General features: G+C 40.1%; 1 protein-coding gene across 8 annotated transcripts in view; it reads right to left on the reverse strand.

Moving 5' to 3' along the window:
- Positions 1-26,796, reverse strand: part of PBRM1 (polybromo 1) — a 55,795-nt gene that overhangs the window by 16,424 nt on the left and 12,575 nt on the right. For all 8 annotated transcript variants that reach the window (XM_008923279.3, XM_008923288.4, XM_018068568.3 and 5 more), the window contains 15 exons: positions 25,540-25,631; positions 21,605-21,821; positions 15,980-16,121; positions 15,307-15,404; positions 12,526-12,802; positions 11,584-11,689; positions 9,776-10,418; positions 8,710-8,921; positions 7,730-7,915; positions 6,914-7,071; positions 6,074-6,340; positions 4,571-4,716; positions 4,110-4,267; positions 3,262-3,445; positions 1,819-2,029 (listed from right to left, as the gene is read on the reverse strand). In XM_008923279.3, coding sequence (XP_008921527.2) covers positions 1,819-2,029; positions 3,262-3,445; positions 4,110-4,267; positions 4,571-4,716; positions 6,074-6,340; positions 6,914-7,071; positions 7,730-7,915; positions 8,710-8,921; positions 9,776-10,418; positions 11,584-11,689; positions 12,526-12,802; positions 15,307-15,404; positions 15,980-16,121; positions 21,605-21,821; positions 25,540-25,631 — 3,097 coding nt within the window. The remainder of the gene's footprint in view (positions 1-1,818; positions 2,030-3,261; positions 3,446-4,109; positions 4,268-4,570; positions 4,717-6,073; positions 6,341-6,913; positions 7,072-7,729; positions 7,916-8,709; positions 8,922-9,775; positions 10,419-11,583; positions 11,690-12,525; positions 12,803-15,306; positions 15,405-15,979; positions 16,122-21,604; positions 21,822-25,539; positions 25,632-26,796) is intronic.

Here is a 26,796-nt window from a genome sequence, read left to right on the forward strand (position 1 = left end):
TATTAACTTTGAAATAGCAATGCACCCTTCAAGGTTTCATTCTGAACCTAAAGACAGCACTTGTCTGGGGGAAGTGAAGAAAACTCCATGCAGGTTCTGGGATGACACACAGGGCACATACAATTCCATCCTGGCTTCTCAGATAAGCCCACATGGGCAGATGGAAAGTTCTCAAACCAAAAATAGGGAAATCTAATCATGTATTTGGCCTCTTATACATCTGCAAATAGAGAGCTATGAGTTTATCAGCTGTTTTAGCTTTTATATTGCTTGCAGCAGTTCCTGTAACAGTAATTTAATATAAAAGCCTCCCCATCAGTCTGGAGGGGCAAACAGGACTTTGAGAAACCACAAGAATTCCAAATTTTGTTCTTGTATTCTCTGTTCTTTTACATCTCCAATGCACCCATTTTTAAATGAACAGAGTCCTTCCCACTTGAGTCAGACACCTGCACATTCACTTTCAGATGTGTTAAAAGAAGATGTGAACTAGGACCCCCTTTTATGCCTTTTCTCAGCCATATTGCTAAAGCAAAGAATGAAGCTGCCCATCTTTTTCTTTTTTAGGTTTGACTCAATTCACAGCAAACTGTAGCAGGAGAGCATCACCCATCTCTCTGTCAAGCCCCACAATACCACATATTCACTTGTTGTGACTCCTCTTATCCTTAGGTGTTGTAAGAGTTTCTTTGCTAGCAGAAGAAAAAAAAGTTTAAAAGTTCTGGGGTTTAACAGTTGTTAAATAAAATTCCACTTCTATTTGCAATGCTCAGAAAGAGTTTTCATGATGCTTATGAAATTCAGCACATTAAAACTGCAAAGTGCATTTGCTGGTCTGCCCACATGGCAAAACATCCCTCTCAAACCAAGCAAAAGCTTTCAACTTCCAGCAACTCTTCTTCACTTCATCCAAGGACAGGTATTTCTGTCCCAGGGTCACATCCATTCTTCTGCTGCCAATGAGGTTGTCACAGTTAATGTAATCCAGAAAAAATCTATATTGTTGGTTACAAAAGTGTCTGAAACTCCTGCTCCAGCAGGTCAATCTCATCACCTCTTTAATGCTGGATGTGGGAGTGTGGTGAGACAAAGGGTTTAATCCATTTTTTATTGTTTAGGTGAATTTCCAGTTAAAGCAGTCCCCCCTCTGCTTTAATACTCACTACACAAATTCCAGGGCTTGTGTAAGAAACACAGCAAGAGAGGGAAGGGAATCACAAGTCCCTGTTTAAGCAGCAGTAATGATGCATTCGAGTGGTGTACAACCACACACAATTCCTCTTGGACTTCCTATCCATTATCCAAGCAAGAATGGCAATTCAACACCAAAAAAGTGATATTTTTTTTTCATTTGAGGATGATGCACAGCATTTTCTAAAAATGCAGCAAAACCACAACACTCAAAATGCTAGCTTTTTTCAAAATTTAAGGAAAAGCTGAAAAATGGGCATTAGGTAAATTGAGAATTACAATGAAACCCTTACATTCCAACTTTATATTTAATATAAAGGCCTGATACTTCTGTCATATAAAAACTACTAATTCAAAATAACATTAACATGTCATATAAAAGTATAGCCCAGGTTTTCCTCAACTGAATGACTGCCTTTAAATATATTTTAATGGATTTCAATATTATCACCTGGATATCATATGGGATATACCAAAGCTGTTCTGTGTAATCTATTCTGTAGCTCATAAACCAAAGTATGAATCCATTCTGTGTATATGACAAAATGTTTCTGTCTCTTTCTTCATTTGGATTGGGAAAAAATGTGGAATATAAAGGTTTAAAGTTTCCTCAAGGAAAATCTTTACCTGTGGAGGAGTATAAGGCATTATATCCAAGTCACTGGCTAATGGGGCCTGAAGCTGAGGCATGGAAGGTGCTTCAGTCATATCACCTTCCTCTTCTCCCATCTCTTCCATGTCCTCATCACCTCCTTCCAACTCAGCAAATTTTGCTTCCAGCTGCTGAATCTTCTTTTCCAGTAGAGGAGATGGTTCCTTCTGAGGAACTATGGGTTTTCTGGAAGGTGGAGGAAGAAGACAAAAAAGCAGCTGAGAACAAACTCAGACTTCACAGGAGAAAGCACATATTTTTGAGGAGAAAACCAACTTTTCTTCATTTATCATTGAACAAAATGGAAATAATGGTAACTTGAGATGTGCCTGTGCTTCCTTTCAGATCCCTGAGCAGAAATCACTCTGTGTCTATGGTGTTTTATTTCAGTCACTAGTTAGAAGGATTTATTTTATTTTTTCTATGAGTTAGAAGTGGATTTCAATGCAGCAAGTACTTAATTTCAGCAACAGAAGGCAGTTAACATCACACCTTCCTCAGATTCTTCATTTTACTTATCTTAGAATTTAATATTTTTATCAATATGAATATTCACCAACTGGAAAGCTATTTGTTACCCATAATGAGAACTTAAGTATTTTAATAGCATCCAAGAGAATTTATGAATCCAATAATGTAATGACTTTTCCTGAAGTCAGGAGAAGAAAAAGAAAACATCCTGTGGTATTAAGACCATGAAAAGACTGATGTTACCTGGACTTATTCCCAAGACTGTGATTAGTCAAAACTACTCTCCTACAACTGTAACTTCTATTTCTGTCCTGGGTCAGGCTGGGAGGGGGTTAATTCTCTGCACAGCAGCCCGTAGGGGGCTGTGTTTTGCACTTGTGAGATGACAGCGTTGATAACATATCACACTGTAATTACTGTTGAACAGTGTTGGCACATCAGGCCAACAAAAGGCCTTTGCCTTTTCCCACTCTGCCCCTCAGCAGGCTGAGGATGGGCAATAATCTGGGAGGGGACACAACTGGGAGCCAAACTGACCAAAACGGACATTCCATATCATAGGATATTGTGCTCAGGCATTAAAGCTGTGGGGAAGGAAGAGGATGGGTCACAATCAGGGCTATGGTGTTTGTCTTTCCAAGCAACCATCACAAATGCTGAGGCCCTGCTTTCCAGGAAACAGCTAAACATCTGCCTGCCAATGGAAAGCAGGGAATTAATTCCTTATTTTGCTGCTTTGTTCGTGCACGTAGCTTTGTTTCACTTATCAAACTGCCTTTAACTTGACCCAGGAGTTTTTCCTCCTTTGGCCCTTCAGATTCTCTCCCCCATTCACTGCGGGGAAGCGAGCGAGTGGCTGGGGGGGAGCTGAGCTGCCAGGCAGAGTCAGTCCACCACAACCCAGGAGGGTGCCCAGGTGACCCCCCTCACTCCCCCCACATTTTTACCTAAAATAGTATATCTCATCATCTACAACTTTCGCAGAGAGTGAAAACCTCTTCAGCCCTTTGAATTTCTTCATCTGTTTGTCGCTCTCGTTGTAGCGGCTCTCGCAAAGAAAAACGTCGTTTTCGGAGATTTCTGTTGGTCTGCAGGAGAGGAAGTCTTTGAATGACAGAACGACACACTTTCCTGCAGAAATGAAAGAGCTGGGTAAGAAGGCAGCCACACTCGCAGACTTCCCGTAAAAAGGGTGGGAACTCCAGTTTTTTGCCTGTCTCGTAAGGCTGGAAGATTCCTGGTATTTGGCGCAACTACGGAAAATACACCAGTCGACGTTTTAATCAAATAGTGCCACTCACAAGAAACCTCCAGCAACTTCATGCAGCTTTTGGATTTTTTTAAAGCTCTAGGAAACCCATAAAAATAGCAAACCCCAATGGTCTGTCAGAGTATTTATCCCAATATCCAAAATAAAGTGCATGCCATCACCTTCTCCAACAAACCAAATTTCAACCTCCTGCTTCTCCTTTCAACTTTCCAGGTAATATGTACCGGAATAATTACATTAATAAGCAAGAATAATGGAGTTTTCTGTTCTCTGGCTGCAGACAATGTTCACTTGGTTATCATACATGTAATTCCCTTATTGTGAGAAAGCTTCCTTAAAGTGAAAATTCTCACCACAGGTTCCTAAGATAGGAATGTGTATTAGAAACCCACTGAATAATCTCTTGTCCCTCTCTCCCTCAATATGAAAAAATCTACTTGGAATCAAGCCTGTGCATAGCTATCAATCATTTCAGATTGCATAGGAAAGGGAGTGTCCATTGGATTTAAAGTTGCTAATAATTACCCAAAATGCAAGTCATTGGACAGGTCTCCTCCAAGTTACTCAAAAACACTTCTTTCTTGTAGAACATCTTGGTTGGTTCATGTTCAGTTTCCTCGGGATGTATGAAGATTGGACCAAAGAAATATGCAGCTCCATCTCGCACCCACATCTTTTCAATCCTGGAAGGAAACCAAAGCACTGACATAAATGAAAGGCCATTCCTCCCAGATTAGACAGAACTGGGTTGTTCAGGAAGGCTGGCAGTGGAAAATGGGTACCAAACAGCCTATTCCACCTGTACAACTGTACCAGGTTTTTATTAGGCAGCTAAACTTCCACCTCAGTCTATCAAGAGCTTATAACACTTCACTGCACTCACAAGACTTTTTTTCCCCATCCTCTTTTACACCTTTTGCAACCAGCCTGTCTTTGGTTCAAGCTGTTTTTATAGCCACAAACTGCAAATAAGAAGCTGCACCCACCTTCCCACTCGGGGTCGCACCAGCCCGTGGGATTTTATGAAGACACAGTCCCCAACCTTAAGCCACATATCGTTGTAGCAGAGCTGCTCAAAGTAATGGCAACCAGGCTCTCCATTGGACATTTCTACTGGAACATCTTCTTTCTCCTGCAGAAGAACAAGCATTTAGGAACTTGCAGAAGGAGGAAAACCAAACGTTAATAAACAGGTGCCACGTGCTCGTAAAAGGCTTTGCTCTGTCTTTATGTTAACAACAGTATGTAAACAGAGCTGTACATGCAAAAGCCTTCAAATTTAAAAATGCAATTGCAAAGCCAAAGACACTTTCCATGTCTGTCACAACCCTTCCTGTTTCACAAAGCTCTAATTCTGCCAGAACAGTAATTTACAGGTCTTTTTTGTTCTAGTGCTTCTAAGTTTCCTGGCCAAGCCAAGCCCTGTCAGCTTTCTTTGATGGTTTAAAGCACAGAAACATGCATAAGGGGCAAGAATTGAATTTATGGCCAAGATAAAACACATAGAAATTTAATGACTCAACTCTCATATGGAATAATAAGAACACTCCATGTATTGCCTGCAAATTCATACCATTCGCCCCATTTAATTTCCTACTTTTTAGGAACAACTCACATTGTATCCCATTTGATCTTTCAGCCTGGGATTTCAGAAAGCCAAAGAAATACAGGCTGTCTACCCAAGGCATGGAAGGAAAAGACCCTGTGAGATTTCATTCTCTCAACAGAAGTATCTTTTCTCATGATGTGAATAAATACACACTGGGTGTCTACTTAAAGCTGACAATGTGTGTGCTGGGTATTGTGTACTCAGGTTCTGTTAGAGAACTCAATCTAAAGTGCATTTATTTTATGATTCTCTTATTTTTTTCATGGTTCTAAATTTATTTCAGATAAAATTCATTCAATTGAATTGATTTTAATAACTTTCCTTAAATTTATTTGTTTTATTACTCTAAGTACAATAAATAAACCATTTTATCCACTATGTTGGACAGAAATATTCTTAAGTATTTTGACAGTACACTACTTAGTTATTAAGCACAAAGAGGTCACAGACAACAGAATATTATGTATTACTTACTGCTGCCTAGCTATTGACTATTTTACTGAACTGCTACATAATAAAGCATTTCAGCACTGCCATGAACTAAAATTAGACTTTTAGTTCTACAGGTTCTTTATGCTTAAGACAAGCTTTACAGTAAAAGTGTAATTTTCTGAAGCAGTAAAAAAACCAGACCAAGCTCTTTACATGATCACAGGAAAGAGGTTGTCAAATCTAACAAATATGTAGAGTTCATTTTCTGCTTAGTCTATTTATATTTTGTTTGTATCTATTTACAAATGTGTATAACGTTATTTGTAACAGAAACATCATGTTTATTTATATTTGACTATGCTTGGATGCTGTGAAACCCAAATAACAATATTTTGTCATTCTTTATTCGGCAAATACAATCAGTGTCCCTCTTCATTATCTTACGTACCTTTTCGAGATGAATGATACTTTCTCCCACCTTACTGTCCTCCAGTGTTTCACTGTGTTTCTCCTCATCTACTTTGTCTGGATTAGCAAACACAGAGGCAACACGGACCACAGGCAGGGGCACATCTCGAGGGACAAATCTGACAGAGCTCACAGGCATAGTCCACAGTTTGATCTTTTTAAAAGACTTTGTCTTTGCAGAATAGCGGGACTCGCACACATAGACATCCTCATCTCTGAAGTTTTCAGGGCACAGTTTAAAGTATTCCTGCACGTTGAAGAAAAAATATGAAATATTTCAGCGATGCCCACGCCCCACAGACACACAGTGAACTCTCTCTCATGTTTCCTGGGGTTTTTTATGCTTCTATCAGCAGCCTTTCTGCTGAGTTCTTTTCTTCCCAGTTTGACATCCAAGTTTTATTAAGAATAACAAGAAATTCTACCCTTAGAGAAGAAGCTAAATTCAGTACTGATTGGCATGTGAGAATAGTTGGAGTTTATTCATTTACCAAAGTGGTGCATGAACAAGTACAAGATCTGGAGCCTGAAACCACCTTTACAAGATTTCTGAGCTTTGACTTGAAAAGAGGACACGATCACCAAGCTGGGGGTGATCATAAACATATGGTTCTACAAACCAACCAGCTCAGGGAAACAACATCACCTGGCTAAACTACATATCTCATGAAGCAAAGGAAAAATACAAACAGCCTACAGGAACAAATCCTATTTTATTTAAGTATTAACAGAATGTCTCTATGTCAAAGTGCCCATAGCCCTACAGCAAAACAGCAGAGAACATATTTGCTTAAATAAATTAGTCTGAACAGTCTCTCACCTTGACAAACATGACCACACATTTGCCTAAAATTTTGCTAACGGGAACTTTATTGTAATAGTCACTTTTAAAAACTTCTTTCTCCAAGAATTTTCTTGTTGCGAGATGGAACGTTTCATTGGGTCGGTAAAACCAACAGCCATAGAGCCACTTCTCTCCTTTAAAACAGACAACAACAAAAAAAGAGAAAGAAAAAAGAGATAGAAAGAAAAAAAAATGTAAAATGACATTCTCTAGTGCATGAGCAAGAAAGAACAATCATAGCTTGATCAATTAATCAAATAGCCATGTAGTCATTTATATTGAGAGCTCTCTGCTTTGAAACAGGACAATATTTATTAAACTTTTCAGGAAAGGAAAGCCTGTGGCTTTAAAAGCCTGCCAATTGTTTTCAACCCAGCAAAATCTGACTAAGAAAACTAAAGGAGGAATTGGTTCTTATTTATAAATCTTGACTTTCAGGCCTTCAAATGGCTTCAAAGTCTACACAACAATCACCTGATTATTTGAAGAAGCATGGATCATTACAAAAAGTCCATCCCACTCAGAATACTATCTCTGGGATGCTTATAATTTGAGGGTAGGTAGAAACAAACACCAAAAAAAGCATGTGCTGATCCAAGAACTTTCTATTTGTAATATCCTTCAGAAAAAAGCAACTCAGAAACAAGAAAAATACTCACACACCGTGTGAGTGCACACATAGTCCTGCAAATCAAATAAATAACATCTACACAGGGAAAAAAAAAATGGGAAGCTTAAAATAGTACTAAGAAGTTTCACAAAGGTGTTTTCCCCCAGCAAAGACACCCTTACCAGCTGAATCCTCCCAGAGCCGCTCGATGCAGACGATGTGGGGTTGCAGATTGGCCTCTGCAGGCTCCACATACACATAATCCCCCACGTGGTACATGCTGTTCTTGAAGCTGCAGTCCTGGCTGTAGGTCCTATGCAAACTTGACAGCCCAGCTGAGCCAGAGGAATCTTCACTCTTTTCAGCTTCTTGTTTCAAGAAGGGAAGAACAGTTGTTAGTACTGCCACGTTTCCACGTTAGCCAGGATTGCCCATGTGGAGGCCCTCACCCTGAGGCTGGAGCAGCCAGAGGTTATTGCTGCTGACATTGGTGTTATGTGGGAAGGTGAACCACATTAGGAAGATAATTCAAGGACAAAGATAATTCAAGGACAACAGCTCTGCTGCCATCTGTGGAGAGGGGCAACAGGAGAGCTTCACTCATTCCCTTAGATATGCTCCACAGGAACAGTCAGGAACTGTGGAATACAAAGGACCTTTGCAGTAGGTTTCTTGCCCTACAAAATAGTGCCAAGCCCATTCATCTTCATCCTCACAGCAGCCAAGTAAATACACAAAAGGCTTGCTTAAATATCACTTCTTTAGCAGTGTTAAAAGCATGTTCATAGACAACATCAGCAGCACAGCAAGAAACCAGTATTTGTCAAAAAGGAAACAACCAAAAGGTCAGCTGGAACCATCAGTGCTAAGCTGATTGTCAGCAGAAAGCTAAAGTAAAACCTATTGTTTTCTACTATCCTTGAAATAAGAATACAGGCACCCCAATGCATTCTGATTAAAGAGTTTACATGGGGTTAGTATCTACCTACATCTCTTTTTTTTGGTTCATAAGAATCAGAATAAATCTCTTATCCTTGGTGGACAATCAGACTACTGAGGTCCCTTCAGCAGGCAATGCTGCAGCAACAGCAGAGCTCACACCATAGGCACAGATGTATTTTTCAATTAATACATTTAAAATTAATGAAAAGGAAGTAGCTACCTCTCTTCTCCTCCTCCCTTTTGAGCTTATCTTCCTCTATTTCTTTGGGCAGCTTTTCCTTCTTTTCCTTTTCTACATCGTTGTGAAGATGCTTGGTGGTATAGCTGAGAGCAGGTGACAGAAGAATCTCTCCATTCTTACACAGTTCATCTCGAATTTTAATAAAGAACTGCTGAAGTTCAACTGCATCCTCATAAATCTCCGAATCAGTCCTGAACAAAAACATGTAAAACAGGGCAAAACCAGTTTGTCCAGAGTCAAACAGGATCCTAAACACTCCCATCAATTGCCACATTTAAATCTAAATGTGGCACATCAATCTAAAGCTTCACTCTACTAACAGGTTTCTGTGTTTACTCATAATAAGCAGCAGCAGAGGCTGACAAGTCAAGCATCACCTGCTACTCTGCTGTCAGTTTTTATTATAGTTGACCCAAAACAGTATTTTTGTAAACACCAGCCCTGAAATGCCAGGAAAATCAAATCTTGCAACCAAGATTACTTGTCACTGGACCTCAACAATCTGTTAACTTCTTAAAAATTGAGTAATAATGGTATCATTAACAAAACTGACTTATTTTAATTATCCATACTCCATTAGTAGATGCCTTAATGTAATTTTAGTCAAGATCTCACCTGTACACCCCCAAATGTGCTACCAAATTCCAGTAAAACACTACAAGAAGTTGCAAGTGTTCACAGTTTTTGCATTTTACCATAGCTCATCTAAGTGTGATTGCTCCAAAAGAATAATTCACTAGTCAAGCAGTCAGTGAACAGCTCCTCTTCCTCATTTTTTCTATCTCAAAGTTAACAGGAACCCGGTCTTCATGAGGTGTTCCTTCAGAAGACTAGTGACAAAATTATCTCATGGCAGAAACCCTTTTCCTTGTTTTTAAATGAAAGCAAGTGTTCCACTGAAGACCTGATAGAACTTTTGAGATTTAGTTTTCCAAACACCCATATCAAAGAAAGTGAACACTTTGAAAAAACTTCAGCCTTTGTCTAACATTAACATGCAAAACTCATGTGATAAAGGATACCCAAAAAATAAGGGTTTGCTCACCTATTCATTCTCCTTGCCCTCTCCAGTACCTCAAACATATTCTCCTGGAACAAATCCAATCTCCTATAGCGATTATTTTCAACATTTTTTCGGATAATATCAAAAGTCAGAGGAGGTTTATTTGGGAAGTTGGGATCAACAGCAGGAATCTCAGCTAAGGAGTCGCTGTAGCATCTGCCCTCATCATCCTGGTGGCTCATAACAGATACGAAAAGGTTGTGGATGAGTTCTTGAATTAGCAAAGTGACATTGGGCACATGAGAATCCTCATCTCCTTCTATTTCCCTCCGAGTTTCAAGCAAAACTTTGTGCAGGACCAGGGCATCTTTATAAATCAAAGACTCCGGCTCGTTGTACGTGCAGGCGTTGTTGAACATCATTACAAAGTCCTCTACCATGGAGTCGATATCCTGGTACTTATTTGCCATCATGTGGCTCCTGATCTTCTCCATGTCCACGGGCTTTTTGATGGTCACATAATAGTCTGGGAGCTCGGAGCGGGACGGCAGCCTCAGGAAGATGGCGCTGAGCCGCCGGCCGCGCTTGTCCGTGTAGTTCTTCACGGCCTCGTACACCTCGTTCAGCTTCTGCTGCATGGGAGTCATGTATTTCGATTTTTTGGGAGAAATGCCACTTTTTCTACCTGACAAATAGAAAAAAAAAAAAAATAAAATTACAGAACCGAGAACTTGGACACTTCTTTGTGCATCTTCTTTCCGTTGGAGAATCGCTTCTTGAAGAACCACTTCACGGTACGAGCAACTGTATTAATAGATTTTTTTAAATGTTATTTTGCTCAAACACAGAATCATATGTCACCCACACCATATGTGGTCTGCCTGGCAAAGGCCTCTTCAGACAGAAGCACGGAAAACATCTTTTCCTACCTAATGTCATTAACAAACACCTCCAAACTCAAGTTTGGTCTTACCAACCCTACATGAATTTCTCTCTACAGATGTTAAAAATCCAGTCATCACGGGGGTTTTGCTATCACTAAAATTAGGTATTCTAAATACTATCAGATTCCTTCATGGCATGTTTATGCCAAATCAGAGAGGATTATTGTAGGTAAAATGTAAAACCAGGCCTCCCCCATGGGATTACCAATCAGATTAGCTTTTTGATTAATTCAGGATCTCTTACTGCACTGCACAGACTCTGCCTGTGAGTTCTCTATACTTGTACCTTACTTTAGAGCTGCACATTTAAATTTTAAGAGGACTGTGTGCAGTTACTTTCTTTACTTTCTGTGCAATTCTACCCTTCTCATCTTGCTAAATTCTGAACATATATTAAAGGAACCTAAGATCTGAGCAGTAGCAAATCTCATTATTAAGGGCAACAGCTCTAGGAAGAGACACGGGAAATTTCAATTCCATGTTTTTCATGGCTTTCAATAATTTTCCAAATAAAGCTCACCTTTTTTTATCATTCTGTGGAAATCCTAGACATTTAACCAGGGAAATTAAGAGCTTTCCTCACTTTGAGAAGCACCTTACTTGTGAACCATCCCTGCAGCACACATTCTGTGTGCTGATGAAGTGTGACTGAGCACATAATGCACCACCTAACATCTGGATAACACCACGTGACTAAATCCCACTCTTTCCAACCATTCCTCAGCAAACACTACATGCAACAACTTAATTCTATTTTATATGTATGTAAACATACCATTGCTGTCATAATTTTGAAAATACAACTTTGCATGTGCAGCACATGTTTATTCTAAAAGGAAGATCTGTTCATCTGTATTGTTTTTTAAGTGTTGAAATGAGACAAAGCAGTGCACAAGGTTTTCTTACTTAGCTTTAGTTTAGGGGATGCCACATCATCATCTTCAGCCAAGGGTCCCAGCTCTTTCCTTTTCTCTTTAAGGATCTTTTCCAGCATATGGGCATCATTGTACACCTATTAATCAGTAAAGTAATCAAAAACCAACCAAAACAAGGTGTACTGTGTTTAGATTAGTTTAGAACTAGCCCCCAAGAAACATTTGAATGTTAGTCTGGAAAAGCTGAAAGCAAAACTGAGTGTTTAATTCAAAGTGTACTTTCGAGAAATAAGCCCTTCTTTTTAACTGACTTACATAGGTAAGCAGAACTGATGAACACCATCTAAATCAGGGAGCTAAAATTCTTGAATAAATTATCCAATTAAGTTGCATTTCTACTCCAAAGACTACAAAATGGCAGGGTACAGTTGTCCTACAAACTTCCTCATCAAATCCAAGAGCAATCACAGACCTCTCGAACTACTGTGATTCCATCAGGATACAAAGGACCAGAACAATCGTCCTGGCTCTTCAAATCCAATTCCAGTGAATGCAACCTCATCATGAAGTCCTGCACAGTAGCAGTTCGTGTTCCTCATTAGAAACAGTGGCAGGTTTTCCTTAGGTTCCCTACCACCACCCTGTCCCACAACACCATGCTTGCTGCCTGAGAAACATCACAATACAGACACAGCCTGCAATATATTTGCAAATGAAAAAGATATTCCTTTCAGACCCATTTTGCTGGGGTAAACAAGTCAGGTCTTCTAGTCTGACCTCCTGCACCCTCCACACCCATGAAAACAAAGCCTGCTTCTTTCTAAGACATCCCAGAAGTGCCGAGAGCTTCTATTTCAGTTCAGTAATCGATTCCAACACATAATGTGAGTAACAGCCAAAGCTAAACCCTCCTAATGTAACTTCTACATCTGCAAAGGAGCAGAGAGGTGTGACAGCTGAACCCAGGCAGTACCTGGGAGCCTTCCTCGTTGTAATGCCTCGCGTTGCGGAACATGAGCTTCATGTCCTCGATCATGGCCTCCTCCGCCGCGTACTTGTCGTTGCGGATGTTGTGCTCTATCATCTTCAGGTCCATTGGCTCCAAGATAATTTTGTAATAGTCTGGATAGTCCTTTTTGGATGGTTTGACCATGAACAGGTCACAGAGCCGCCTGCCTGTGCCCGGCTCTCGAGCTTCCAGAACCGCGTTGTACAAGATCTTCATCCGCTGCTTTCGTATGTTCTTTTTACTGTGAGGTCAAGGAGAAGAACAAGAGGGAAAAGAATAAATGAATGTCAGGGGCTCTTTTCCCCACTTCCAGCACTAATATCAAAATGACATTATCCTCTACTGTGATGACAACCAGAACAACCTAAACACACACAAGTAAGTTCAACATTAAACCAGTGCACTAGAACTTGCAAACAGTGACAGCATCACAACCAGCAGGCTCTACAGGAACAGGAAACTGCTTTCAGTTATGATTCTTCTCTCATTGACCTTAAGTGTTCTACAGAATACAACAAATCACTTGTTTTCAGAAGTGCAAAGGCCAAAAGGAGCTTTAAGCACCTTCCAGCTCCAGAGAAAACAGACCAGTCAGGAGCAGGCATCTGAATCCAAGACCTCAAGATCCAGAGCAATCAGGGAAAAAACCTCCAGCCAGTATCTTCACAACTACCTCTGCTGAATACAGAATATCAAAGACTTGAGCTATTTTTCTCAGGGTAATTCTGTACCTTCTTTAGTACCAGATAAAAGAAAAAAAGGACATCAAGAATGTAGTAGAAAGAATTACTTAAATATCTGTCAACCCCAGACAAATGAAGTTAGAAGTCAATAAAGCTCACCAAAATTCAAAATATATCTTCTACAGGTTAAAGACTTTTTTCTGCATTACTGTCACTGCTGTAAAATATTGCTTAGCTGTTCACACCAGCAGATAAGCAATGCCAGAACACAGACATGCTGCCAAATTCCCCATTTTAACACGTTTCCAAGTTTTAACATTCAGTTCCACGGAAGTAAGTAAAGCAAAACCCAAGCAGGAACACGAAAAGGCCTGGCAATAACTCAAGATTCAGGTCATGCATCTGATACATAAAAGGGGACATTCAAACCACTTTCTTCTGTGTAACTCTTATTTTCCCAATGGGATGAATTTTGCAAGGGTTATTAGTTTCCTTTTTCAGCAACATTTTGGAATTCCCCTCAGTGCTTCACTTCTGCCATCAGCAGCACTTACAATCTTCTTTTCCTTCCTACCATTCAGCAAGTGAAATGGATAACAAGTATTGAACTGACAACACCAAAAGCACTTTCAGGTTCTCTTCTGACATTATTTTGATTTCCCTTTACCTATGAACACAACATTTTTCTCTTTTACTTCACAGATGACAGATTTTTTTCTTTTAAGCATTTCAGTACTGTCTCACACAAGGTGATCAAAAGCAACACAGAGTTAAAAGGACACCAATGGCAATGTGACTTGCTTGATTAGGTAAGTACTTCTCTTTGAGCCCAAAGATCACAAAACCAGCAATTTTTCCAATTTGTTCCTTCCTGATTACTTGGTACTGTGGTCTGTCTTACTTTTCCACTACATTTCTTCTTCCCAGCATCCCTAGACTCTACCACCTCCTAAATCATGTTCATATTTTCTCTCTGCAGACTTTTCATGAGTGTACATTGCTGCACTGACTTGACTGTTCCTCAGTGACTCTTTGCTGATGCTCTGTTTCATTCCCTTCCTCCCCCCACAACTGTTGTTACTTTGACAAAACAAAGAAATAAATACACAGGAAGCTGAAGGTCATAAGCAACACCAAAGAAAGATGCTGAATTACAGCTTTACACTGGCTGTTGCTACTACTGCAAAAATATTATCAGAAGGTGGAACTTATTTCAAATGACACCATGAGGCAGACTAGAGAAACTACTCCTTGTTGGAGTGAAATGCATCATTAATATTAACTGTGTAACAGCTCCCACTGTAAAGAATACTTTCCATAAACCATCAAGGGTCTATTTTAAATCACTGTGAATTGTGAATTTGATTTGTGTTACAGGATCCAGAATAAACCATCTATTATACTCAGTTTATCTATTTATCAAATACCTTCTTTGGCCCTTACTAAAGGGTAAGGAACTGAAGAAAGCAAATCCAGAAGGGGGAGAGAAGCAGCCCTCTGATATTAATGATGAAAACACCCCAAGGAGAGGTCAGGTAATGAAAAATGAAAATGTTTATGCCAGGAGACTTCACCAAATAAAAATATTTGCAGAGTAATACTTTAAACTAAAAAAAAAATGTATTCAACTATAGTTTTAACTTTAATTATATTCTAAAATTGCCACCTAAACCACGTAAATAGCCACACAGTGGAGAAGCAGTAGAACAGAAGCAGGAAGTGCTAACAACCTCTGAAGATATTCCACTCACCAGGTTAAAAAAAAACCTACCAAAAGCCCAAATAAAAATCCTGAAACCCACTGACAAATTTACCTAATTCAGTGTAACTACAGCATCCATGCCACTTACTGAAGTGATGTTGACAACCATCAACTACTGGGCCACAATAGGAAAACAGAGTCAGAAAATAGTTTTGAACTGATTAGAGTCAACACTTAATGAAGTTAAGTTTCAGAACTATAAATTCTTACACAAATGCTAAAAACCATGGCTCAATATTCTCTTTAGCAAATAAAAGATGCAGTGATGTCATGGCCTGCAGGAACTACAGGAGCACATACCTTTTCCTTTTTGAGCTTCCAGTATCAGATGTAGCAGAAGAAATCATACTGTCCCCATCCTCAATGTCATCTCTCCGAGCAAGCTCCTTCTTCTTTGCCTGAAAAAAACCCAAATCCCTGAAGCCAAACTCATGCTGGACACTTCCAGAACAGTGTTAAACATCTGAACAGAGCAGATGCACAAAGACAGATGCAACTACAGGTTTTCAGACTAAACCAGCATCAAAATATTCCCAGTGATTTATTTAATATAAGTTGGCTGACGTAAAATAGCAGTGTAGTTCTTTCTAACTGTCAAGACAACTTTTGAGGAATCAATTTGAAAACAGTGCCATTTCAGACTGCAGCACTCAGCTGGAACACTTTATGAAATCTAAAGTGCTTTAGCATCAAATGCAAACACTAAAAAAAACCCCACATGATCAATTTTCTCTCAGCTTAATCGAGTTAAGAGTCATAGTAAGGAATAAAGTGACCAGCAGAAATCACAGAAGGCAGGAGGTGTGCTGAAGAAAAATCACTTTGTGATGCTCTTCATTCCCATACTTCCCCCTAAGCAAGAAAATACTGCTGCAAGCACAGGTCTAGTTAAAAATTAGTTTGGAAAAACATTCATTAGATAAATAAATTTACATGTGAAGTTATATCCTTTTGACTGTTCTACTCCACATACCTGCATAACCTGCTGCATTTTCAGTACTCTTTTATAGATGGCAGAATTGGGAACATTGTAGCGCTTGGCATTTTCAAACATCAAATTCAGATCAGCCTCCAGCTGATCTAAAGTTTCATATTCATGGTTCTTCAGCTTGGTTCTGCAAAAGAGAAATACCAATCAGCTATTTCACAGGTTACACGGTGCAAAACACTTCTTTAACATCTTCATTTTCACAACAAATGAGCACCCAAAGAGCTCTAATTACAGGAATGTGTTTTTTCTGGTGCACCAGTAACATCTTCCAATTGCACTATATTAGGGAAACATATCTCCTCCTGAAGGATGTTTTCAATGATTTTGAAAGTTGTGGAGACTGGAGAAATCTTGTTTTCATACTCAGATGAGGCAGAAGCACAACCTGCTGAGACCACTCCAGTACCCTCAGCCCTGACCTGAGGGCCTGGGTACGATGCCAGGTCTGCTCTGCACAGACACAAACTACATTAATCCCATTCACACTCAGGGAGACCCAAAAGTGCCCAGCATCTCTCATGCTACCCCCTCCAATTCTTCCCTTCTCTTAAAAAACCTGGTTGTTTGTTGACTGGTGCTGTATGCAAAGTGCACATCATATGAAAACAGAAGAGGACTAACAACAACAAAAAAGTCAGTTTTCATATGCTAAACACATGAATCAGTGCCCTGTTTGCCAAAATCTTAATATGTTTTCTTGTATTTCCTTGCACAAGTGCTGAAAGTTCTTTTTTTAAACCTTCCAACACTTCACTGCATGCAGCAGAAAATATTAATCTACAACAACACGAACCTCAAAGCCCACTCATCCTCCTCCACACCTCCCTCTTCACCTGCCTGCCTGGCACATCCACCAGCTACACATCTTTAAACTCAATCTGGTTTCTACAGCACCTGTCTGATGGTGAACTTGATGGTTCACTACCACAACATAAATTTAATATAAAATCTTTTAGTCCCAAGCTTGTGTCTATCACCATTTGTTTACCCAAACAAGGTGCAGGTCCCCCGACTGTAAGCAACCAACTCACAGCCACAGTTGTGTTCATCAGAGGCTCAACAACAAAAGTAAAGATCCAGACTTACACCATATGGTTTGGAAGGACTGACAACTTCCAACCACAGATGTGAAGGATGAAAAATGCACAGAACAGGATTGCTTTTGTGCCTGTCTGCAAAAACCTCCTCCCTTACCATCCTCTTCACTGTACTTGCTGTCAGCAAACAATAGGATGATTAATTAAGAAGGTTATTCACAGAAGTGCTCTGAACAGATTTAATTACACTCCAACTCAGCAGAACTCAACTACTGTGACTTTTCTGGAATTAGAGTATGAAATGCAGCTTCACAATAAATTTTTAACAACCCATCTGACCAATCTTGGAAGAAAAGGATTTTATAAACATCAGTTTAGTTAGCAAAGTGAGGTTAAAATTAACCAAATCCACAGCTCTACAGAAAGTCACTGTCAACATAATACAAATTAAGTTTATATAGTAAAACCTATGAGAAATTTCTGTCAAATGATTGACAGCGATACAACTGTACCACGAAAGCATGACTAAAACTTGGGAGAATTACCTTTTAAACAAAATGACATTTGTGAAACGGGAAGAAAAACAGTTTAAAAAGTAGGCTACAGTTTCATAAGGCCACTAAGCCCAGAACAACACTGGCATAACATTTCACTTGGTCAAAATTAGAACTGTAATTAAAAAAAAAATGCAGTAGCTGGCACTCATCCCTCTAAAAGGTCTGTTGGAAACTCATCAGCCCTTCCAGGTGGAATATCTGAAAGAACTGATGATGAGAGAGATGCTCTCTCCACATAACCAAAAGATCCATCTTATTAGATACACGCTATGGCTTAAAATTTCCTACTGAAACAATTCAAACCATGGCTAAAATCAGTTATGTAACTTATTTTGCTTTTCTTCAGAAATTGTGAAGTGCTAGTCCTGCCTCTTCAGGGAGAAAAAAAATCCACTAACAAAGAATGTGTGGGATGAAAAAAGGCATTTGACAAATGTCCTACTGATGATGACAGTCTTATAAATACATTGGGAACACTGTTTACTTGAACCTGTGATTTTGTAAAGGCCTTTTGTACAATATGCACTGAAAGTACTTGTTAAGGTAAGAAAACTGGATATGCAAACAGAAGATTTAAAATTATACAATATTCAACAAATATTAAGTGACAAAAGGAATGAAAGAACTGCAAAATCTCAGATACAGTGAAAATTTACAATGTATTCTAAATATTAGAGACATCATTTTCTCATTAGAGAACATTTTTCTGATTGGTTCATTCATAAATTAAGCAAACAGAAATATTGAAGTTCTCTATAAACCCTTCAGATTTTAACCCAGGCAGCAGCTCCATTACTTCAAGGTAAGTTCCACTCCTTTTTTTGCCATATTACTAAAGCTGGTTAAATTAAATGGCAAAAGATACTTGACCAGGTGATGACATTTACTATAAGCTCCAGTCAAATAATTAATAACTAATCCAAAAGTAACAAGGGCCCCCCCAAATCTCACATTTTTGGGAGAACCTCAACACATCCCAGTGCAGGAAAATATAACATTTAGATTCCTGTGTGGCAGATCATTAACCAAAAAGTGGCACATTCATTAGGAAAATGCAGTTTAATGCCCCAAACAGCAGATGTCACACAAACCCAACTGTGTTTCACACTGGATCCCTGCACATTTTCAAACCTCATCTATAACTCCAGTTTCCTGGAGCACAAACCACCAGGATGTGCCAATGAAGGTACCAACTTCAGTGCCTGTGCTCCCACATGTGTTTTAGGAGGGAGCTGCTGCCATGGAATTCCTCCTCAGCACACCTTCCTCCTCTGGTATATAAAAGCCTGACCCACTTGCCTTAAGGATCATACTTCCTAATGCTGTAAAATTTAATAAGGAGCACAGTCCCTGTAAGCATGCCAGGACCCAGCATTTGTGTACTGGGTACTGAACACATTCTCCTGCATCATTTCCCAACTATTCCTGTGGCTATTTGTAATTTCAGAATGACTGTTCCCCAGCAATGTCAAGTTTGCTAAGTGACCTCCACACCATGCATTTTTACCACACAGGAAAGTTGTGGCCTTCACAGCTCCATGCCTTGCTTTTTAAGAAGGATTTTCTTGTCCTGTTCGAGGCAGGGAATTCTCATCAGTGTGTGAAGGGAATGAAGGGGGAGCCAGGCTCACCCCTGCTGTGCCCATTGATTGGGCAAGAGGTCAGGGGAACAAGTGGAAACACTGGAAATTTCAGCTGAACACAAGTGGTTTTAACTGTCAGGGTGTTCAAACACTGGCTCTGGTTGCCCTGGGAGGATGTGGAGTCTCCACCTGTGGAGATACCCAAAACTTCACTGGGCACGTGGCTCTGGGTGACCCTGCCATGGAGCTGGGCTGTCTGCCCTCCCTTCCAGCCTCAGCTATTCTGGGACTCTGTAAAGAGCAAGTCAGGAGGAAATTAGGAAAAAACTAAAGCCATCAGCAGCAGGATTCCCTCCCACATCCTGGAAGAACAGCTGGGGATCAGCACTCAGCTCAAATAACTGAGGTTCATAACACTCATGAAGTGACTGAGAGGCTGAGATAGGTAAAATGTACATCTCATTAAACCAAAACATACTCACATGCTCCCTCTAGAAATCATATATTATTAATAAGTCTTTTCCTGCATTTATCACACACAAATCCCCCTGAAATATATGACTAGCTGTAAAATTTGCAGCAGCCACACATTTCACAGCTCACTCTGGAAACACAGCTTAGGCAGCCAGATGCCAAAGCCAAACAGATATGAGACAGGAAGGGTAGGCTTGACTCCAACTCCTTCAACTTTTCACTGGGACACTCAACTTTTCTGTCCCCATCTGAGAACAGAAGATATGCTCTTCATATGTACCTCTCAAAAAAAACCTACAAACCCCAAAAAACACCACCACAAAAAAAAAAAACCCTCCACCCCTAGTGAGTGGCAGTGCAACCATGCCAGCTTCAGTTTTCCCTGCAGCACATCATTTAAGTGCACATATGCATGACTTCAAGGCTTTTGAGGTATAGCAAGTGAGGATTAACATGGTAATTTAAGAAACAACTGAATTTCAGAATTTGCAGAAAGAAGTTGGACTGCTATAAACACTGTACTCTAACTTGTGAGCTATTTCTAAGAAGCCTGTCTGTCTCTTTTTATTTTCTAAGCTCTCAGGCAACAACTCAAGTCATTTTTCTCTGCAGTTCTTCACACACTTGCATGGAATTTCTGTACTGCTCACACAGCCAGATGCAATCTGCCTACACTGTAAGGAAAGCAAAAGTGCAGCTGCCTCTCTATTGCAAGTTATTTGTTCTATCACTGATAGCAAGGATATTTTTAATGGGAAGTCTCTCCCAATTAAATCTGTTGATACATTACTTGAGCCAATACTTTTAAGTACATCCAGACAAAAAGCTTCCTGACAACTGTCAATGATTCTTCTCAATTTCTACCTTTTTTTTTCTCATCAAGTACATTTTGTTCTTCGTTCAAGGCAAGACACTTTCTTTGCCAAGCCAACAGCTGTACTAAAATATAAAAAAAATGCTTTAGAGCCACTGGCAGATAAGAAAATCAGTGTGGCAGCTCCAGAACTGCTCCCCAGCACATGAAAAACACCCTCCAACAAATTAAGAAAACAAAAAAGCAGCTTTGTTAGGTTCTGATTTAATGAAGACACTGCTTAGTCAACAATTACACCAAGTCCAGCAAATCATATTAGGGTATAAATACAATTTACAGAGCTGTGTATTACAAACACATGAACAGTGTAAGGGTTCAGCACTCACCAACTCAAGATGAAGGACCAGCACTCCTGAGGTGCAGCTCTGGCAGGGACTGGAGCCCCAGTGGCCACTGGGCAGGAGGCCTGGGCCACCCAAGGCTGGTCAGCACCATTAAAGACTGTTAATGCACTCAGAACCCTGAGCATCCATCACATCACATCAGCCTATCCTGGCCCACTAAAGAAAGATGTTGCTCACTTCTCTTCACTCAGGGTTTTAATCTGACAACTGTGCTCTGGCAGCTGATGAACCTTTCACAGTTCACAGATTTATAAATGGTGAACTGCTTATTTCAGTCCAGACCAGCTACACCATGAATGAAAATAATTATTCTCCACAGTTATACTGTGACCTAGACAAAAAGAATGTAATTGCAACCATCTTTCTACAGCTCACACTGCTGAAGACTATTAATTTAAACACGTGGCAGTAAGAGATAATCAAGCCATCATGGTCAAGGAAAGAGAAAAATGGGGGGGTTGCAGAAGCTTTCATCTCTGCTGCACAGGTGGCCTTCAGAATTATTGATATGGCAGCTTTCAGGCCCATTGCAAATGAAACTCCATGGAAAATAAACCCAACAGCAGCCACCTATAAAAGATGATCAAAAGACTGATGCAGAGTGAGTTGAAACAAGCAGCAAACAGATGGAAAGATGGTGCACATAATGCATTAGGTAATGACAACCTGACCACAGGAGAGGCACTCTGAAAAGAAAACAGTTTCACACCAGATGTAGTTTGTATTCTGTTTTCTTACCTGATCTGCTGCAATGAAATCGGTGTTTTAATTTGCTGATAATAATCAGGATATTTTTTCTTGGAGGGCAAGTGGAAAAAGGGTTCAGAGATGAGCTGGCCCTGATTATTTCGGCAACTCCTGACTGTGTCATAAAGCTGGTAAAGAGGATTAGATGTGTCCATGAAGGAAGTAATGCTCTCAGCTTCAGATTCCCCCTCTTCATAACGAGCAGCAGCTGCACAGAGAGAAAGGAAAAATGGGAAACTCAGCAGGACGACTCTGAGTGGGTTTTTTGATGGATAAAGGTCTAAACCAGAAGAAAAGGCAGTCCCTCAATTGAGGTTGTTCAGCCACTCTGTGACACTCAGATTCATACCTCAGAAAAGGGCACAACAAATATACCTAATGAGCCTCAAACTGACAAAAAAAAAGGCACTTTATCTAGATATTACAATCTTTAGACCTTATTAATCATAGCTCAATACAAAATTGTGAAGTTCAGTAGAAAAAAACTGACACTAAAGCCTGAAGGTGCACCTGTTATATGTGCAGCAAATGAAGAAGAAATGAATATTTTAGAATGATTATACAATTAGCATAAAATTCATGTGCAAATTTTATAGCAAGCTTTTCTAGTTATCTTGCTTCAGGATTAGGATGAATGAAAGAAATGCTATGAGGAGCTCATATTTACTGCAGATAGAATAGGAGAAACATTACATGAGCAAGAGAAACATAAGAGGAATGAGAAAATGCTGGGAGTAAATGGCCAATCCTTCCACACTTCTCAGTAACACAAACAGTGTAATTTGTACCACAACTTAAAATCTTCATGATTTTGCACATGCTGGAGTTAACTTATTCACCCTTCTCCCCCCTCTTAGGAGCTGGTTTGCAGGAAAGCTTGGCAGATGAGACCCTGGGTAATTCAGTCACACAAACACAGCCCTCTGAGGCTCACACCAAGTTTCCAGCTGGCATGTTCATTATTGCTCAGGCGAGGCTGGCACTGTTCCAAGCTCTCCACCCACGTTCAGTACAGACATATAGAAATGATGACAAAGCCAGGGGACACTCAGACTGTGACTACACAGCCCTGTCATCTCCCCTCTGTCAGTGTGACACTGCAGACCTGTATGAGGGTGACATGTGGGACCTACCAGAGCAGTCAGAGGCAAAGCTAAAACACAAACAGGCATCAGCTGATGTGCAAACATGAAATCACAGAATATGCTGAGTTGGAGGGGACCCGCAAGGATCATGGAGTCCAACTCCTGGCCCTGTACAGGACCATTCTCAAGAGTCACACCATGCAATAAAGATGTTCATTACTGATTCAGGAGAGACACTCAAAAATATCCTATTCAGGTATCTATATATGCCAGTGAGCATCACTTAATGGCCCAGCACCTATTAGAGCAGCCAGCAAAGCAGGAGCTGGACATAATAACTCAGGTAGAAACCAGACATAGGAGGTAGCACTATGTTTTCACATACCTGATTGTGGAGGTATGTACTCACAGTTAAGAGATTGCTGTCAGATAAAGTAAGTTTCAAAAATAGATTATGATTTGGTTTACTCAAACAATTTGCTTTGTTTACTCCAATTGTTCAGTTCTGAGTGCTCCACCAAAAATGGAAGAAACAGAACAGAAAAAGCAGAATAACTTGTTTTTATGAAAGAGAAAAAGATAAGGAACTAGTAGTGTATATTGCTGTACTCTGATATGTGGCAGCCAGCAACAAAGCAGTTCAATACCCTAAATGAGAAATGTACTTTCTTTGCATTAAAAGTGGAACACAAGGCATTCCCTAAAGAAAAAATCTAAGTAAATTAAAAAGGCACTATAGGGAAAGTGTTTATGTAATACTGTAACACAGCTATAAACATTTTCATTATGATGTGTATGTTCTTTAAAAAGATGTGTCAAATATTACACATTCTTACTTATTCAGAAAGTGGTGTTCTCCTAGTGTGAAACCTGTTATCTTAAGAACCAAAGAAAAATATATTTTCAGACCACAACACAGAAAAATTCTTATTTCTGTCATGGAACAAACAATCTACTGGAAGACTGTACATTCTTTCATATGCAGTAACACCAGGCCCCATCCCCCCAGCAAGCACATGGTGGCAGAGGAGAGTTATCTCCCTTCTAGTTATCTCCTACTTCCTTTTCATGCTGCTGTTACCACAACTTCAGTTAGCAGATACAGCAAAAAAACCCTCCAAACATAACCATAAAGTATATGTCATTCAACAGTCCCCAACAAAACATATTTCCTGCTGTTCCCTCCATGCCACGGTGCCTGTGTCCTAAGGGGTGGTTTCATAATGGAGTGATGTTAAACTCCTACAAAAGCAGGAAGCCATCCAATTTACAGCTGGAACTGAGCCTTGTTATCAGATATAAATGCATTTATCATATACATGTACTCTGGCTCAATGATGAGGAAGAGAGAGGGCAGAGAGATGGGAGAGCACTTGAATGTACAGGAAAGAAAATGAGTCTTTACTTCATAAGTGATTTGTCTCCTCTGTGGTCCCAAAGCACCCGAACAACAATGAATGCTCAAAGTCTAACTGAAGACAGTTCAAAAGCAGCATCCAGCCTTAAAACATCTCTAAACGATGCAGTAATAAATAAAATATCTTTGTTAACAAAATTAAATACATATTAATAGGTAATACATTATGACCAACTGTGCCTGCCCTTACAGACTTCTAATGCAAGGGACTTCTAATGCAAGGGAGCTGCAGAAGCTGCTCACGTCCCAGCACACTGCAGCTGGGAATCTTCTACAAGCTCCATCACACCAAACACCATCTGCAACTGTGAGGATAAACTCTCAGCTGGAAACAGATATTGTTCATTGCTTAGGCAACTGCTACAGACAAAGGAGCTCATAAAGATTCAGTTCTCTGTATCAAAAAGGAGAAAGTTCTGCTTTATGTTCAGTCATGCAGCCCCGTTCTCATTTATTTTAACAAGTGTTAGAGGAGGGAAAAAAGATGAGACAGAAGAGTAACTAATAAAAGTACCACTTGATTTAAATAAAAATCCTTGTCATCCAGAGACTGAAAGCATAGGGATGTCCAAGTAGTGTATTGGAGGGACAGAAAACATTAAGGGTGACAGGTCTGCCAAATAAATTGACTTTTTCCCCCAGGTGAATGCAATAGAGACAGGAGAGCTTCAACAACAGCAAGGTAAAAGTCTCAGATGCAGAGAGAGGCCTCATGAAAATGACAACAATGTCCATAGTAAAGGTGGCACCTGAAAGTCATTAAATCACTCCAAGGATGTAAAAAGCTACACATTTTTACAGAATTACAATTTGAAAAAAGCAACAGCCAGCAATCACACTGAACCCAGCTAATAAATACTCCTCACACCTCCCAGAAAGCAGCTGCTCTGAAGCAGTAACTTAGCTCTGGGCTAACCAGGAATAAAAATGCTCTTGCTTGCAGCAAGATCTAAAATCCAAAACGTTCTACAGCATATCCACCCACTGGAAAACAGTGGGGAGTACAGCTCAACTACCAGGTGTGAAATAAATGCCTCAAAAACATATATGCATCATAGAAATGCATCATTTAACATCCATGCAGAAATGTAAACAAAAAATAAAAACTACAATAAACAACTGTAGCACTGTCAATCCTTCACTGCAAAAGCACCCAATGCCTTTTCCAATATCTCCTGTTCCATATCAGAAGGAATAAAAACAAGCAACAGTTTCCTAAAGCTTGGGTAAGCATACTTGGAAACACACACAAAATTCATAATGTGCCAGCAAGTTTGGCCTACCCTTGTGATTTAAAGGAATTACACAATGAGTGCAAAGTATTTCTGAAGTAAGTATATTTGAATGTATCAGGAGCTCTACAGATCTGCTTATTCTGAACATTTTAATTAAAGAAAACAGAGAAACTACATTTCATTTCCTACCTGCCAAAGCTGCATCCTCATCGCTTTCGGATCCGTATTGCAACGCCATGGTTATTGCTGATAAACGATCCCCTTGGGCTGATCTTTTGTTACTATGAAAAAGTAAAAGAAGAAATTTTTAAAAGGTAATTAAAAAATGAAAATGAAAAAAAAAATGACAGGGTTAGCATGTTTACCATTAACAGCCACCCAGAGTGTGTAAGCAAACAAATGAAGCTCATGAGTCTATGACCAGGAATACAGCCATGATATCAAAGAAAAGGCTGGAGCCTTTTACAACAGAAACTGTTACCAACCCTTTCTGTCTCTATTTTAAGAGCTGGTCCATCAAAGAGAGTCAGAAAACTGAGCTCCAGCCTGCTGTCTTCTGTCCTATTTTGTGTACTTGAGTATTTGATTAACTGGGAGAAAGGGGATGACAAGTTATTTGATCCTATTTTATATGGATTTGTCTACAGGAAGGAATTCAGCATGCTGTAAGCCATATATGCTACTTTCTCCCATTCCCCATCCCCACCTTAGGCATTTTCAGCACACACAGTGCCTGTACATGAAACAGCTTCCTGTGTTTCCCGTGTGGAGTAAATTGGTATCCAGGCTCTGGTCTCACAAAGACTTCTTCAGTGTCCCTCTCTGCCCCTCTTTTGTCCCAAACCTGGGGCACAGCATTTCATACCTACACTATAGGCTATGGCTCACATTCTCTGCCTTGTTACCAGGCCCATGGCACCTCAGGAATGGGCTCAGCCTTGTCCTGCAGGAGCAAAGTGAAGACTGGGCAAAAGCAGACGGGTCACTGCTGTGTGTGTCCAGGTCCCCCACTTTCCAAAATATACTTTCTTATCTTTTGATACACACAACAGATACCATTCCCTCAGTCTATGGGCCATCCCTCTAAACATTTAGTTCATGACTCTGGGCTCCACCTGCCCCTGCAGTCCCTCAGGGCAGGAGCTGGTGAGTGGTGCTGAGCTGTTGCTGCTGGAGCCAGTTCTGGTTCTGTCATAGCTGCACTTTGCCTCCTTTCATCAAAAGTCCTTCTTTATTAACCTGGGTGATTTTTATTGGAATACCATTGATATGGCAGGTAAGTCCACACCTTTATCACAAGCCCATCTATGTTGTATCTCTTCCCTGATGGCCTGAGGTGCCATGGGCCCACGGAGCTGTAAGTAATTCACCTTTACACTGCCAGTCCAGAGCCACCTGAGCCACTCCAGCCCCAGCATCCTGATCCACCCACTGGCTGCTCTGATG

The sequence above is a fragment of the Manacus vitellinus genome, unplaced genomic scaffold (genome assembly GCF_001715985.3).
Source record: "Manacus vitellinus isolate BGI_N305 unplaced genomic scaffold, ASM171598v3 scaffold_14_pilon, whole genome shotgun sequence".
Classification (NCBI taxonomy): Eukaryota; Metazoa; Chordata; class Aves; order Passeriformes; family Pipridae; genus Manacus; species Manacus vitellinus.